The sequence below is a fragment of the Oryzias melastigma genome, linkage group LG9 (genome assembly GCF_002922805.2).
Source record: "Oryzias melastigma strain HK-1 linkage group LG9, ASM292280v2, whole genome shotgun sequence".
Lineage (NCBI taxonomy): Eukaryota > Metazoa > Chordata > Actinopteri > Beloniformes > Adrianichthyidae > Oryzias > Oryzias melastigma.
Window position 1 is genome coordinate 7,344,352 of NC_050520.1, and position 12,827 is coordinate 7,357,178.

Sequence of the window (12,827 nt, forward strand, 5' to 3'; positions counted from 1 at the left end):
GAAACCGGAAGTCACTACGGGATTTATTTAATCCACCTTTATGATTGGATGAGAGGAGCCACGTAGCGTTAACCTACTGTAAAACATGGCGCTATCTAGAGGCCATAAAAAGCATGGACTCCAATTCAAAGGAATATTTTGGTTTCATTTTTTTTCTTTTTGAACACAAAGTATAAATAAAATAAAATATGCATACTTGTGAACTACAGCATAGAATTACTGTTTTAATTTTGTCCTAACTGAATCATCAGGGAGAAGCACTTCACTGAGACAGAGTACAGCTTTATTAAAGTCAAACTTCAGGCATGTCTGAACTCTTCAAACTCAACTTTAGAATGAAAAAGGACAGAATCAATATTCTCAAATAAAAAGACAGTCATGTACAAAAGGAGTGTCGTCTCAACAGTCAAACACATTTAGAAGCAGAATTGTACAGGCAAAAAGAGCACGCAACGGTAACATGAGTCTATGCAAGTTCAATGCAAACTATTTACAAGTTCCTCAACAATATGTAGTATACAGTAACACAGGTTGAACAGTAAGTAACATGGAATTTTGTGTTCATCCACCTTTTAATCGAAGCAACATGGAGAGATATTTATGAGTCCAGTTGGTTACTGAAAGCAATTTACTACAAGTGAAGAGATGAGCGCTTATGCATGTGAATTTATTTTTGTATTCAACAATATCTGACAGCATGTCAAGTAAAAACGTATCGACAGTCATTGACACTGCACAAGAAAACAAAAGACGTCACAGTGAACTGAAATATGCCCTTTGACGATACAAACTGGGTGGCCTATCCTAAATTGAAGTGAAAAATCCTCATCAGGCAAATTCAAGAGACACCTAAATGAGAATAAACATGCTGTCTTAAAAAAACAAAACAAAAGAGAAACAAAAAAAAAAACTACCATCACATCATTAAGGTGAAAGCATGGACATCTAAATTCATAATACTGCTGCTGTGTGAGCTCGGCAAACTGGCACAAAGAAATGATGGCGATTGTGCTCTCTGCAGGTGCCCAGACAAATAAGGACTGTTTGGTTTTGCAGAATCTCTGTGCAATGAGGGAAAAGAGGGGGGAAATGAACAAAAATACATCTTTTCATGATGGAAGCATGCACTTAAGCTAAAAAACATTCACTTAAAAAAGGCTTTAGAACAGGAATAACTCAACAAATCAGCAGCAAACTTCTTTTTTTTTTCTCTGAAGCACAAAGAGTCAAGGGTGCATAAAATGAAACAACTAAATATATCAAAAATAAACTCACAAATTCAAGTTTAGTTGTACAGGCTTGGAAAATAAAGGTTGAAATAGTAAAAAAGGTGGAAGCGATGATGATCTGCACACACAAAAAAAGTCTTTAAGCATCCACAAAAAAAGTGACAAAGATGAAAGAAAAATCAGGAAATTAACATTTTTACTGCCTTTTTCCTTCCTACTTGGGGTTTAACAATATGATAAATGTATAATTGTTTTTGTATGTTTATTCAAAGCCTGACAAAAAAAGGCTTTAAAAATAATTTCTAATTAAACAGGAACAAAAAAAAATTACCGCTTAAAGGTAGAATACAGAACAAATATTTGGAAAATTTAAGCAGAACAGGTACATTTTCCAGTGGAATTTTGACAATTTAAACAAAAAAAGTTATTGAAAAAGAAAAGATACTTTTTTCTATTAACCTTATAACTAATATTTTAGAATGAAAATTTTACAAATTAAGGCAGGAAACATGTCAACTATCAAGTGAATCTTATATTTCCTCTTAAATGATTTAAGATTTTATTCCTATCTGGGATAAGTCAGGATTTGTGTACCTATTATAATACATCAGGTATAAAAAAAAAAAGAAAAAAAAGAACCAATTGCACCTTCAGATTCCAAAGTACAGATATTTATCTCAAAAGACAGGAAAATGCTATTCAACTGCACCTTCAACGAACAGAAAGGATTTGGCAACACTGGCATCGTTTCACCCTGCGGATCAACTTTTGACACAACTTTATATGAAACAAGTAGAAAACAAAAACATCTGCTTACACAGCCAAAAAAAAGGATTAGAGTGACATCTCATGGGGTTAATTAGGACTCATGTCAAATCTGCTCTGAAACAGAAACTTTACACTCCAACGCTGGAGTGCTTCAAACAGCGAGTCACATGACGGGCGCACGAGCAGCTGCTGTTTCCAGATGTGGAATCATTACACTTAAAAATGTGTGCACATGATTGGATAAGTCAAGTACAAAAAAAATATTTTTCTCTCCAATTTTGCCTTTTTTCATTAACACCTTAGTGAGACAAGAAATCATTTCACTGGTATTTGAAAAAAAATGTTTCAAACGTGGTGCAATAAATACAAAAAATAAATGTTGATTGAAAAGATGAGTGATTAAAAACACTGTACAGAAGTTGGTGCTTGAACTTTATACTGGACTACTGTTACACCATTTAATGTTCAGATGAAGCCCAGCAGTGAGGATTTCATCCTCCAGGTGAGAACAGAAAATGTCCCTGCAGGGATTTTTTTTTTTTCCTATGAAGTTGGGAAAATACAAAAGAATAAAAACAAAACAGAAAAAGGCCCAGCATTCCAAACATTTCTGAACAAAAACAACAGCAAGATTTCCTATGTTACTACATAAGAAGAGGTATCTTTTTTCTTTTTTTTGAAACACTTATTTCATGATTTCTGCTACGAGGTGTAGCAGCGAGTTGTGTGAAAGTGCTTTTCAGACAAGTTTGGCAAAAAATAAAAATAAATGCACTGCATCTGGGCAGGATGAGAGGAAAAACTGAACTTAAGGCTTGTAAGACAACAGTTTTAAGACAGACAGCACCGGGGATCAAAAAAGCTGGGCCCCTCAGTCGACTTTTACAAAGAACTACCTGGAGGACGCGTGAGAACAAACAAAAAAAATGACAGAGACCTGTTGGTTTAAAAAGCTTTTCCTTCTTTCGGGAGCAACAAGAGACACAAGGCTTTGCCCCCGTGACCTTTAAGTACTTTACAATATTGTGAGCCAATTATGTACACAATGGCAAGTGAGACTGGTAATATGAAATCACAAGTACTTCTGTAATGTCATACCATGACACTATATACCATTATATTTCACCTTAATAAGACTATTTTCACAAGGTTTGCTTAATGTTCAACACCTAAACAAACATAATACACCACTCACCGAGATGAAGTGAGAGAATCTGTCTGTAAACATTAACAAACATAGATACTGTATATAATTATATTCATCTATATCCATAAGTATAATAAAACCATGGTTGGAATGTAGTGTGGTCCTGAAAAAGAAAAAAATTGCACAAAATCAGCTGTATTCACCCAGCTGCTCTCGCGCTGGATGACGGATGAAGAAACGCCGGCTCGTCTCGATGTTAAAGCCGTCCTCCTCTGAAGAGTAGGAGCTGCGGGTCACGGCGAGACAACACTTATGAATTCCACAGCTGCGAAAAAATAACAATAGTAAGAAAACACGATGAGGTGATGTTCCGCCCCTCCATGGGCACAGCTGAGCTGCAGAGTGTTGTGTTTTATGGCAAAGGAGGAGAGAAAACAGCGCACGCTTCAGTGTGGTCTCTGCCCCTCGCGCCACTCCCACCGCCAACAGCACGGAGGCTGTGCACGCCGGCCATGGCATTAGTCAGAAAGCACTGGAATTCCCTTGTGGAGTGCGCAGCTGAAGATCAGGGCATACTTTGTTGGGAATGAGGTATTGTGGGGAGTTGAGACATCACTCTGCGGCCGCCCGCTCCCCCTCGGGCTCCTCTTTGACCCGGACCGGGCTCAGAGCGGCGCCATGCCGCTGGCTGGAGCCGGAGCCGAGGGGACTGAGCGGGTTGTGGCTGGAGCAGCAGGGGCGGTCGTCCAGGGAGGAGGGGGTGAGCGCCCCCGCCTCGTGATCCGTGCAGAAAGAGCGGGGACAGAAGTCACAGTGAGACGAGGCCGGGGAGCCGCAAACGCTGCAGTCGTGCCACGGGCATTCCCAGCGTCCTGCAGACAGGAGGAGGAGGAGTCACTCCACAGGTCACAGAGGATCACACCAGCATTTCTTTATTATTAATTTACATTTATACTTCACATATACAAAGCATTTATTGCAAAAAGGAACACTGCCTCTTTCTTTTGTCGTAATGACCTTCTGCCAGTCAAAGCGTCTTTCACTTCTTTCACTTCCTTTAATTTGTCATTTTTTCACACACTAAGACAAAAATCCTGCAAAAACAGGAAATTTCATCTGGAAAAATGGGATTCATTTTGCTGTGGAAACCCCAAAAATGCTTAACCAACCATTTTTACAACATAGCATGAAAGTTTTAAATGTCATTTCACAAAAACAATAAGAACAAATTTTGTCAACATGTTTTTGAACGATAATCCAAAAAAAATAAAAAATCCAGGCAAAATTCCCAGATTTCTTTGGGCCACATATCTAAACAGTTTCTGTTGATACAGGAACATCACAGACCTCACAGCTCAGCGGTGTGATCTTTCTTATGTGACTACAGCTACCAGGCAGCAAAAAAAAAAAAAAAAGAATTTCTCTCCAAACAGCACTTCTGTTCATTTGACATTTTTCATGGAATTCTGTTCTTTTTTTCCTCTTCTCATAAATTGTCCTTATTGTGTTTGTGGAAAATAATAAAATAAAGTTTTTTTGGAGAAGTTTGATCCAGCTGGATTTCATCTGGAATCAGGAATCTGCTCACAGGTGGAGGTGTGTCTGTCTCCCACAATGGCGGTGGGTGGGACTTTTGGGGTGAACCGCGGAGTTTCCGCAATTTTTGGCAGCGCCGATGCTCATTGTTCTAGGAAATTCATGATGATCCGCATACTAACATCCTGGATTTTTAATAGCAGATAGCTCCGTTTAGCCCCGCCTCCCATAGCGGGTGTGCTGCTCCGTGTTACAGACGTCAGATCGTTGCTTTTCGTTGCATTTCAAATAAAAAATAAATTACAGAATATTCAGTTAAGTTTCAGTTTATTTTATTTTATTACGCTGATCTCACAGCAGGACGTCTGAGGTTCAAAAGTTGTTGCAAAATATTAGTTTTTGCAACAAAAGTATATATATATTTTTTTGTTTTTTGCAGTAGAGTAACCATTTCAAAAATACTAATTATTTTCTTTGTTTCCATGTAAAAAAATGAACAAATGTAATGCATGTATAGAAAAAGAGAGATAAGATGTAGTCTTTACCGTATGGAGGCTTGGTGAGGTTGAGACACAGGAGGTGATATGCTTTCGGACAGTCCTTCCTGTCGCACATCACCAGCTCTCCTCCGTCTCCACAGCAGAAACAGAAGTACTCGTGCGTGTGTTTGCCTTCCAGCCGCAGCTTCCGCTTCTTCGGCTTCAGCTTGGCGTTCCTGGCCTTCTCTTCCTTTTCCATCACCAGAGCGCTCTGGAGGAAACATCAAGGAGACGTGTCAAATTGAGGAGCCAAACCTGACGCTGCTGTTGATTTCTCATCGCCTCACCGTCGGCTGGACGCCGAGGAAGCCGGAGCAGTTATCTGACCCACAGTGACAGGACGCTCTCCTGTTTCCCACACAGTGTAAGTTGTAGTTGAACGTCAACTCTGTGCCTGTAGAACAGAGACAAAACAGAGAGTTAAATCCAAGCCGGATCTGACCGCACAGAGTGGAGCTGTGAACTCACCAGCCTCAATGTCACAGAGGGCAAAGATCCCGATGCGGACGTCGCCGTTTACCGTCCACTTCTGGGTTTCACAGTTTGGGTTGCAGCTGTGGTTTATGAAGCGGGATGAGTTTCCTTTTGGACCAGCGTCTATCACCCGATCCTAGAGGGACGGGGGGGGGCACAAGGACTATTTAAAAATGCTACTCTGAACAGTACTTCTATATTTTTTTATCTGATTTTAAACAAATTAAAATTAAACTTTTAGATGGGGTCAAATCAGGATAAGCTTAAAGCGAATGAAACAGGTGATTGTAAATTTTAAAAAGGCAAAAATAGTTTTAAACTCCAAGTATATTTTGTAAACTAGAAAGAAATATTTGGGGAAAAAATATACACTTGAAGAAATATCTAAAACTTGAAACTGTTTCCAAATGGGAAAAAACATTTTTATTTGCAACAGCTGCTCCTTTATATTTATAATTTCTGGCTCTCCCACTGACTGTATATGAGAACTGGACTGAGTGAGTGTGATGTCACCCATAGAAACTGGCTTAGTTCCGGCTCCAATAAAATGAAGTCAAATCGGTTGCCGTTTTTTCACGATACTCACCCAATGTTGGAGCCAGATAGTGTCAGTATGAAAATAATTGGTTCAAATCAGTCTGAGTCAATGTTTACATGGCAACCACTATGGCCAATCAGGAGTAAGCTCGTTGGAAGTTTATACCCGTACCTACCATCTTAAATGGTCAATGTGAAACCACATACTTTTAATGAGGCTTTCGATTGATCAGTTTGTAACTTGAATAACTTGCACTACAGAATAAATATCATGGAAAAAACAGGACTATCAAGAATATGTTTAAAAAAAAGGTATTTGAGCAAAAATGGTTATTCTTACTAATAGAATGAACGAGTAATAGCGGTTTATTTCTCAAAAGAAATTTATGGGGATTTTGGCTTCTTGGAACCAATGGGGGCTTCCTACTTGGAACACGGGGAGGGGTCACTCAGTCCAGTTTTTTAATACAGTCAATGACGCCACATCACAGGACTGATGACACATACCGCGCCAACAACAGACTTTTGTAGAAATTACATTTATAAATAGAAAATAAAGTCTGCATTGAAACTGTTCGAATTTTCTTTAATGTTTACAATGTGTTCTTTCAAGTTTAAAACTACATTTTTTATTCTACAATCTGTTTTTTTTATTTGACGCCATAAATTTAGGACCCTCTTTAGGCCACTTAAAACTAAATTGAATTCATATTTCAGGGTCATGCTGGCAAACACTTCCTGCTCCAGTCGAGACAACCCAAACAGAGATTGAACATTTGTCAAACTTCCTCCTGAGCCGTTTATTTACATTAGAGCGTCTATTTTATCAATAAATATTTGGGATATATGTTAATACAACTCATGGAAACAAGAGAAACCTAGTTTTAAACCTACTAAACACACAAAAAAAATGTTTTTAAGCCTAATCAGAGGTAATTTAATATTTTTAAAGACTTATTCAATGCATTTAATGTTGATCTGTGAATTTTTATACCCTGAAAGGGATATATTACTTCAAAATTATGTTACTTTTGTAAATAAATGCCTCGCAGGCGGCCATGTTTGTGACGTTACCTTGGTGAGGGTGAGCATGTAGAAGTTGGTCACATGGTTTTCATGTGCTCGCTTGATTCGCTGCTGGCATTCCTCTGAGTCTATCACCTCTCCAACATACTCTGCCACAAAATCACCCTGGAAAAATAAACAGTTCCATATTTACCATGTTTTACACATCATCCACAACAAGATGTCAAGAAACCTGAAAGAGACTTTCTAATCATATGGTTAGAATGTCGGCATTTCTGACAGTATTTAATCATTAAAAACTCAAAGTTTCAGTCAAAAACAAGAGAAAACACTTAATTATTTTTGAGTTATTGCTCTGCTATGATGAATTAACAATAAAAAACTTTCAATTTTTATGCTTCTGACCATAGATGTGGATGATGTGATGTTTTTTTTTTACTATTAATTTAACACAAAACATTTTTTAAAATGGTTTTATGAAACATCTATAAGCTTTTGCTCAGAAGTTTTAACCTTTGGTGGTACTAAATAAGGAAAATAATAATAAATAATTACATTATGGAAATATTGCTGAGTGTTTCACAGCATATTTTACTGTTAATTTACAGCTACATTTTCCCTCTACTTATAACTCTTCAGCTTTTCATCTTACTACATTTTTTTAACAGTACAGGTCAGTTTTCAATAAGATTCAGGAAAGCGAAACTATGGAAATATTTATATAAGAAAAAGCAGAATCTCTATAAATGTGGCAAAATTTGCCTAAAATGTTTTTAACCTCCACTTTATAATGAGTAACGAACTTGTATTTTGTCCATTTGACAGCGTTTTATTTATTGTGATGACTTATGTGATGAATTTGTGATTCATTTTTCTGTTTTTTTATATACATCAAATCGAAGTATCCTTCTCTTTGTTTGGAGTAAATTTATCGATTTAGTGAGTTTAGTTTTTTCATTTGTAGAACTCCAGGTAACCCTAATATTACACAGAAAGTTTCATGTTTTAAAGGTCAATAAAAACTGCAATATTAGGTCTCTGAGGGAAAAGGTCAAAATTAAGTATGCACCTTCCTGAGCGTCTGGTTTGTCCTGAGGCCCCAGCCCCGGCCCTCCGTCTTCATCACCTCTGTTTCTGCATACAAGCGCTTGGTGAAGTTTTGGTTCTCACAGTTCTCTCCTGCAGGACACACCTGACACCACAAACATGCAGAAAAGGCCGTTCAGGAGGAGGTCTCGTTCAACAATTCTCCCTACAAACGTTGGACTAAAGCAGACCTGTGGATGACACTCGTACTGCAGCATGCGGTTCAGACACTGGGAGTCGATGCTGCACGGACGCTCGTCCCCTGGTTTGCAGTTACACCGTGGGATTTCAGACAAGTCCGCCACGTGCATCTGCACTTTCCCCACCGGTTTGTTGGACTGTTGTGAATAAGATAGAAACAAACGAGTTTAATAAACATAGCTTTTTGAATCAATATTACTCCATTATTACCTTGATAAGTTTATACGGTGGAGGTTTGCGAGAGTTGCGCTCCTGTTCTAGAGCCTCCCTGCTCTCCCTTTGCGCCTTGAGCTCCTGAAACCGCCGTGCTGCTTCTTCAAGAGCTGAAACATCAACAGCATCTCAGGAAACCACTTCATACGAGTCCTTAACTAGAAGAAATAGAACCTCTGTGTTACCTTTCTTGAAGGTTTTGTTGATGTTGATCTGACCCGTGACGAAGTTCTTGTCGTTCTCCACGTAAGGGAAGACCCGGCCCTGGTTGATCCAGTAGTAATCGTGGGAGCCAAAGAAGAAGACGGGGAAGTCGCCGATGTCGTGCCGAAGACTCTGAATGTTTGATGGCACCAAGCGAGGGTTGCAGATCTCTGCAGGCCACCACCTGGCGGGGAACGAGAGGTCGCGTAAAAAGAGGTGCAAGTGACAGAATCAAATTATAAAAAAGCATGCAGTTTTAAAAGGTTTTGGACAGTTTAAAAGCAAAAATCTACATATATTTAACCATTTAACACCTGAGGAGTCGCCGGTCGCCTAAAACATAAAATCCTTAAACATACTGTAACTTTTCGACCGTTAACACGATCAACGTAATTCCATTAGATTCTGAAGGAGAAAAGCGACTCAACGAGTCGCTTTTCTCCTTCAGAATCTAATGGAATTACGTTGATCGTGTTAATTTAAAAATTACAGTAAATCAAAGAACAGAAACACTGGAGTTCCTTTGTTAAAGGGTCAACCTCTGATTGATTAAAGTGAAGCTTTTGAGATTGTGAGCAACCAAATCAAAAATGAGGTTTATATTACAAGCATAAATGTTGAAATAGCAGCAGAAATCATCTATTTTCTGGGTTTGTTTTGTCATCTTCTTAAACCTTTTCACCATTTGTGAAGATTCAAGGTAGCAACCTCGAAAGCAAAACTAACATTCCTGTTTCAAACCCGTTAAGTCAATTATTTTTGAGTGAAGATTGAATTGTTTTTAAAAAGAAGAGAACTTGTGTAGGGTGAAACAGCTAAAAAAAAACTTTCTTTCATTACAAGTTAATACATAAATCACAATTTATTTCAATATAAATTATTTTTGTTTTATTCTACAACTAATTTTTCGGAGGTTGTAAAAATACATTTTCAGAGAACTGGTGATTTAAACTTAAAGGTGAAACTTTAATTTTTCTATTATGAGATTGAAAAGTTGTTATTTTTGCTTTAAAAAACAAACTAAATTGATTTAAAGCAAAATAAATCGACAGCTGTGATTCATCAATAACACAGAAGCTCATCTGAACTAAATGACACCCAGTGATTTTTTTTAATTTCTTAATCAATTTGTGAAATGAGTTTAAATATTTACAAAGACAAAATGTGTCATTTCAAATCCCTTTAGATTGAAAACAGTGATTTTTGCTGAAATTACCACTGTAGACAGATTTGTCATAAAGGTTGTCAGATGCTTAGGAAGGAGTTTGTGTTAAATTGTTGCTTTTTGATTTAATTCTTTAGTTATCATTTTCTTCAACTGTTTAAATAGATTGTGTAAACTACAGGATCATCTAGGAGTTAAAATCCCTTGTTTGTATGTCTTTGTTGATGTGAAGAAGCAGTTGGCATTCAGGCTATTTCCTGCAGGGACACAGAAGTAAATCTGAATCTGATTTTCCAGACTTCTTGCATCAAAAAAAACAAAAAAAAAACACTCTGCTTTTGAGAGAAGTGCAAGGCATATTTGTTGTACTGATCCATAAAGATGCTCTGATGTTTGTCAGCTAACACATTGGGAAAACAAACATTTGCATCCAAGCTGCTTCAGCTGTCACTGAGAAAAAAAAAAAAAAAAAAAAAAATCACAAATACAAATGATATCATCTCTTTTCTACAGATAAGAGTCCTTCAGCTGTACATGTAACCATGTTATTTCTTTCAGTCTATTTATAACTAGAGTGTTTTACATGCGGGTGACTCACAGAAAGTCTCACAAACACTAATGTTTCTCTTTATTGTGACCAAAAGCCTTGCAGGATATTCTGTGCTTACCTGTAGTTTCCCAGCTTCACCCAGACAATCTGTTTGTAGTGCGGCTTCTTCCCCGCCCTGCAATCGCTGCAGGACCATGCACCTTCTGGCATCTCCATCTCCAGACACTCCGGGTGGAAGGAAGCTGGGCATGAGTCGCAGCACAGCAACTTGCCTCCTACATTTGGATGAATGTAGACATGTGCGTGCATGTAAGTGTGTGTGTGTGTATGTGTGCATGTGTGGGGCATGCATGGGTATGCAAAGAGAGGAGGAGTGCATGATTAGGTGATGCATTTTAACACCTGGACAAACTCTGAATCTCATTTGCAGACGAGACTGAGAATTTGCTTCATGTTTTACCTGAGATAAAACATTTCAGAGATTTATTTAACTGATGCAAAAAAAAAAAAAGATTGATTTGAGCAATCGCTCTTGGATCACTACACCTGTAGGTAGAACTCTGGTTGGTTATAACTTCTGCAGCAGCAGATGTCTGACAATCAGATTCAGAGTTCTGTACCAAGACCAAGCCATGGGGAAACTCATGCAGGATTAAAGTCAGCCAGCAGGTTAGAAATTGGTCAGTTTAAACACCAACACGTTATTTTTGCAATAAGCCAAACATGCCAGAGCAGCAAAAAAAAAAAAAAAAAACTGTCCCGTTGCACATCACATCCTGCACAAACCAGCTTGCATGGAATCACAGATTTTAAAGCTTTTTCATTCAGATCTAACATAACGGAGTCATTGCACTGCTTTCCGTCTGCATCAATAAGTAAATGTACACATTCCATTCAAGACAGGTCAAAGCTTCAGAAAATGAGCCAAACTGAATAAAAGCAAAAACAGAACAAAATTCAGCAGGAGTCGACACAAAGCCTTACAAATAAAAGGTGTAGGGGAGGGGGGCCCAGAGTGCTGAAGCAGAGAAGCAGTGCACCTCCAGCAGTGAAAAGATCCATTAACAACAACCTGAGCTAACCCCAAAACATCCAGCATTGAGGCGTCACGCAGAGACACCAGATGCCTGGTGGTAAATCAGATTTTCCCGGCACAGAAAAGTGGGACTCTTTTGCAAAGATTCTTCACACTTCGACTCCTTCCGTACAGCCGATATGAGAACAGGCCTCATGCAAGAAATAAAGTTATTTTAATGTTTGTGACAAATTTGACACATTTTACTCTGAAACTAAACTTAAAGTACTCAGTTTGTGTGCCTGATATAATTAGCTCCTCACTTCCTGAAACTACAAACTTTAGATGATTTGTTTTGCCGATTTCTATCACGATCTTTAAACAGCTCTGATTTCTTAGTTGAAAACTGAAGAAGCAAATCAGAACACAGGATGAATCTTCAAATGAACATTTAAAAATATTGTTTAAGTATTAAATACTTGCTTACCCAACAGTTAATTAAAATAAAAGTATTAAACTCTCACTCAAACTACACTTTTTCTATTGTAAAATTGTTCCAGTGCTCTTTTAATAATGATTATGCAGTTTTTAACAAAACTTAAAATTACATATTTTCTGCAGAGCAGTAGGAGCTTATTAGAAATTCACCTCTGGGTTGTGGGCGGGACTGTTGGCGCAGTAGTTAGCCTGCACAAATTTCCCATCAGCACTTTGTTGACAATCTCTCCCTCTAACTATTAACACCTCACAAACCCAAGCTAGCATTAGCGTAGCAAAAAAAGAGCAATATCGGGGAATCCAGTCGTACAAGTTTTGATCCAAATGGTGGCTTAGAGGAGGGAAATGAAGACGTTAATGGATCTATTTGTCTCTAAGTGGATGCTTCAGAATTGGGAGACTTTGGCAGTTGCTGCACCATAAACTGGAGCTTTTTCAAACTGTGGGTTTTTGTCTGCTCCTGATTCATCACGATTTGAATAAAAAAATACTCAGAAACATAAATTTAATCTCAAATGCTTTTATACATGTCCTCCATTATGAGAAAAATGCTACACTCAGTCTGATCATCTTTTGATCTTTTTTAAAAGCGTTCCCAGTGGTTTTTTAAGAATGATCACACAATTTTTTTTTTTTTTT

The 12,827-nt window shown here is 38.0% G+C and overlaps 1 protein-coding gene across 1 annotated transcript in view; it reads right to left on the minus strand.

Moving 5' to 3' along the window:
• Nucleotides 1-261: 261 nt before the first annotated feature.
• Nucleotides 262-12,827, minus strand: part of nsd3 (nuclear receptor binding SET domain protein 3) — a gene marked incomplete in the record, with an annotated part of 27,302 nt that continues 14,736 nt past the window's right edge. The window contains 10 exon segments of the mRNA XM_024275257.2: nucleotides 262-4,016; nucleotides 5,226-5,430; nucleotides 5,507-5,613; nucleotides 5,688-5,829; nucleotides 7,305-7,421; nucleotides 8,326-8,448; nucleotides 8,534-8,680; nucleotides 8,754-8,866; nucleotides 8,942-9,144; nucleotides 10,794-10,950. Coding sequence (XP_024131025.1) covers nucleotides 3,757-4,016; nucleotides 5,226-5,430; nucleotides 5,507-5,613; nucleotides 5,688-5,829; nucleotides 7,305-7,421; nucleotides 8,326-8,448; nucleotides 8,534-8,680; nucleotides 8,754-8,866; nucleotides 8,942-9,144; nucleotides 10,794-10,950 — 1,574 coding nt within the window.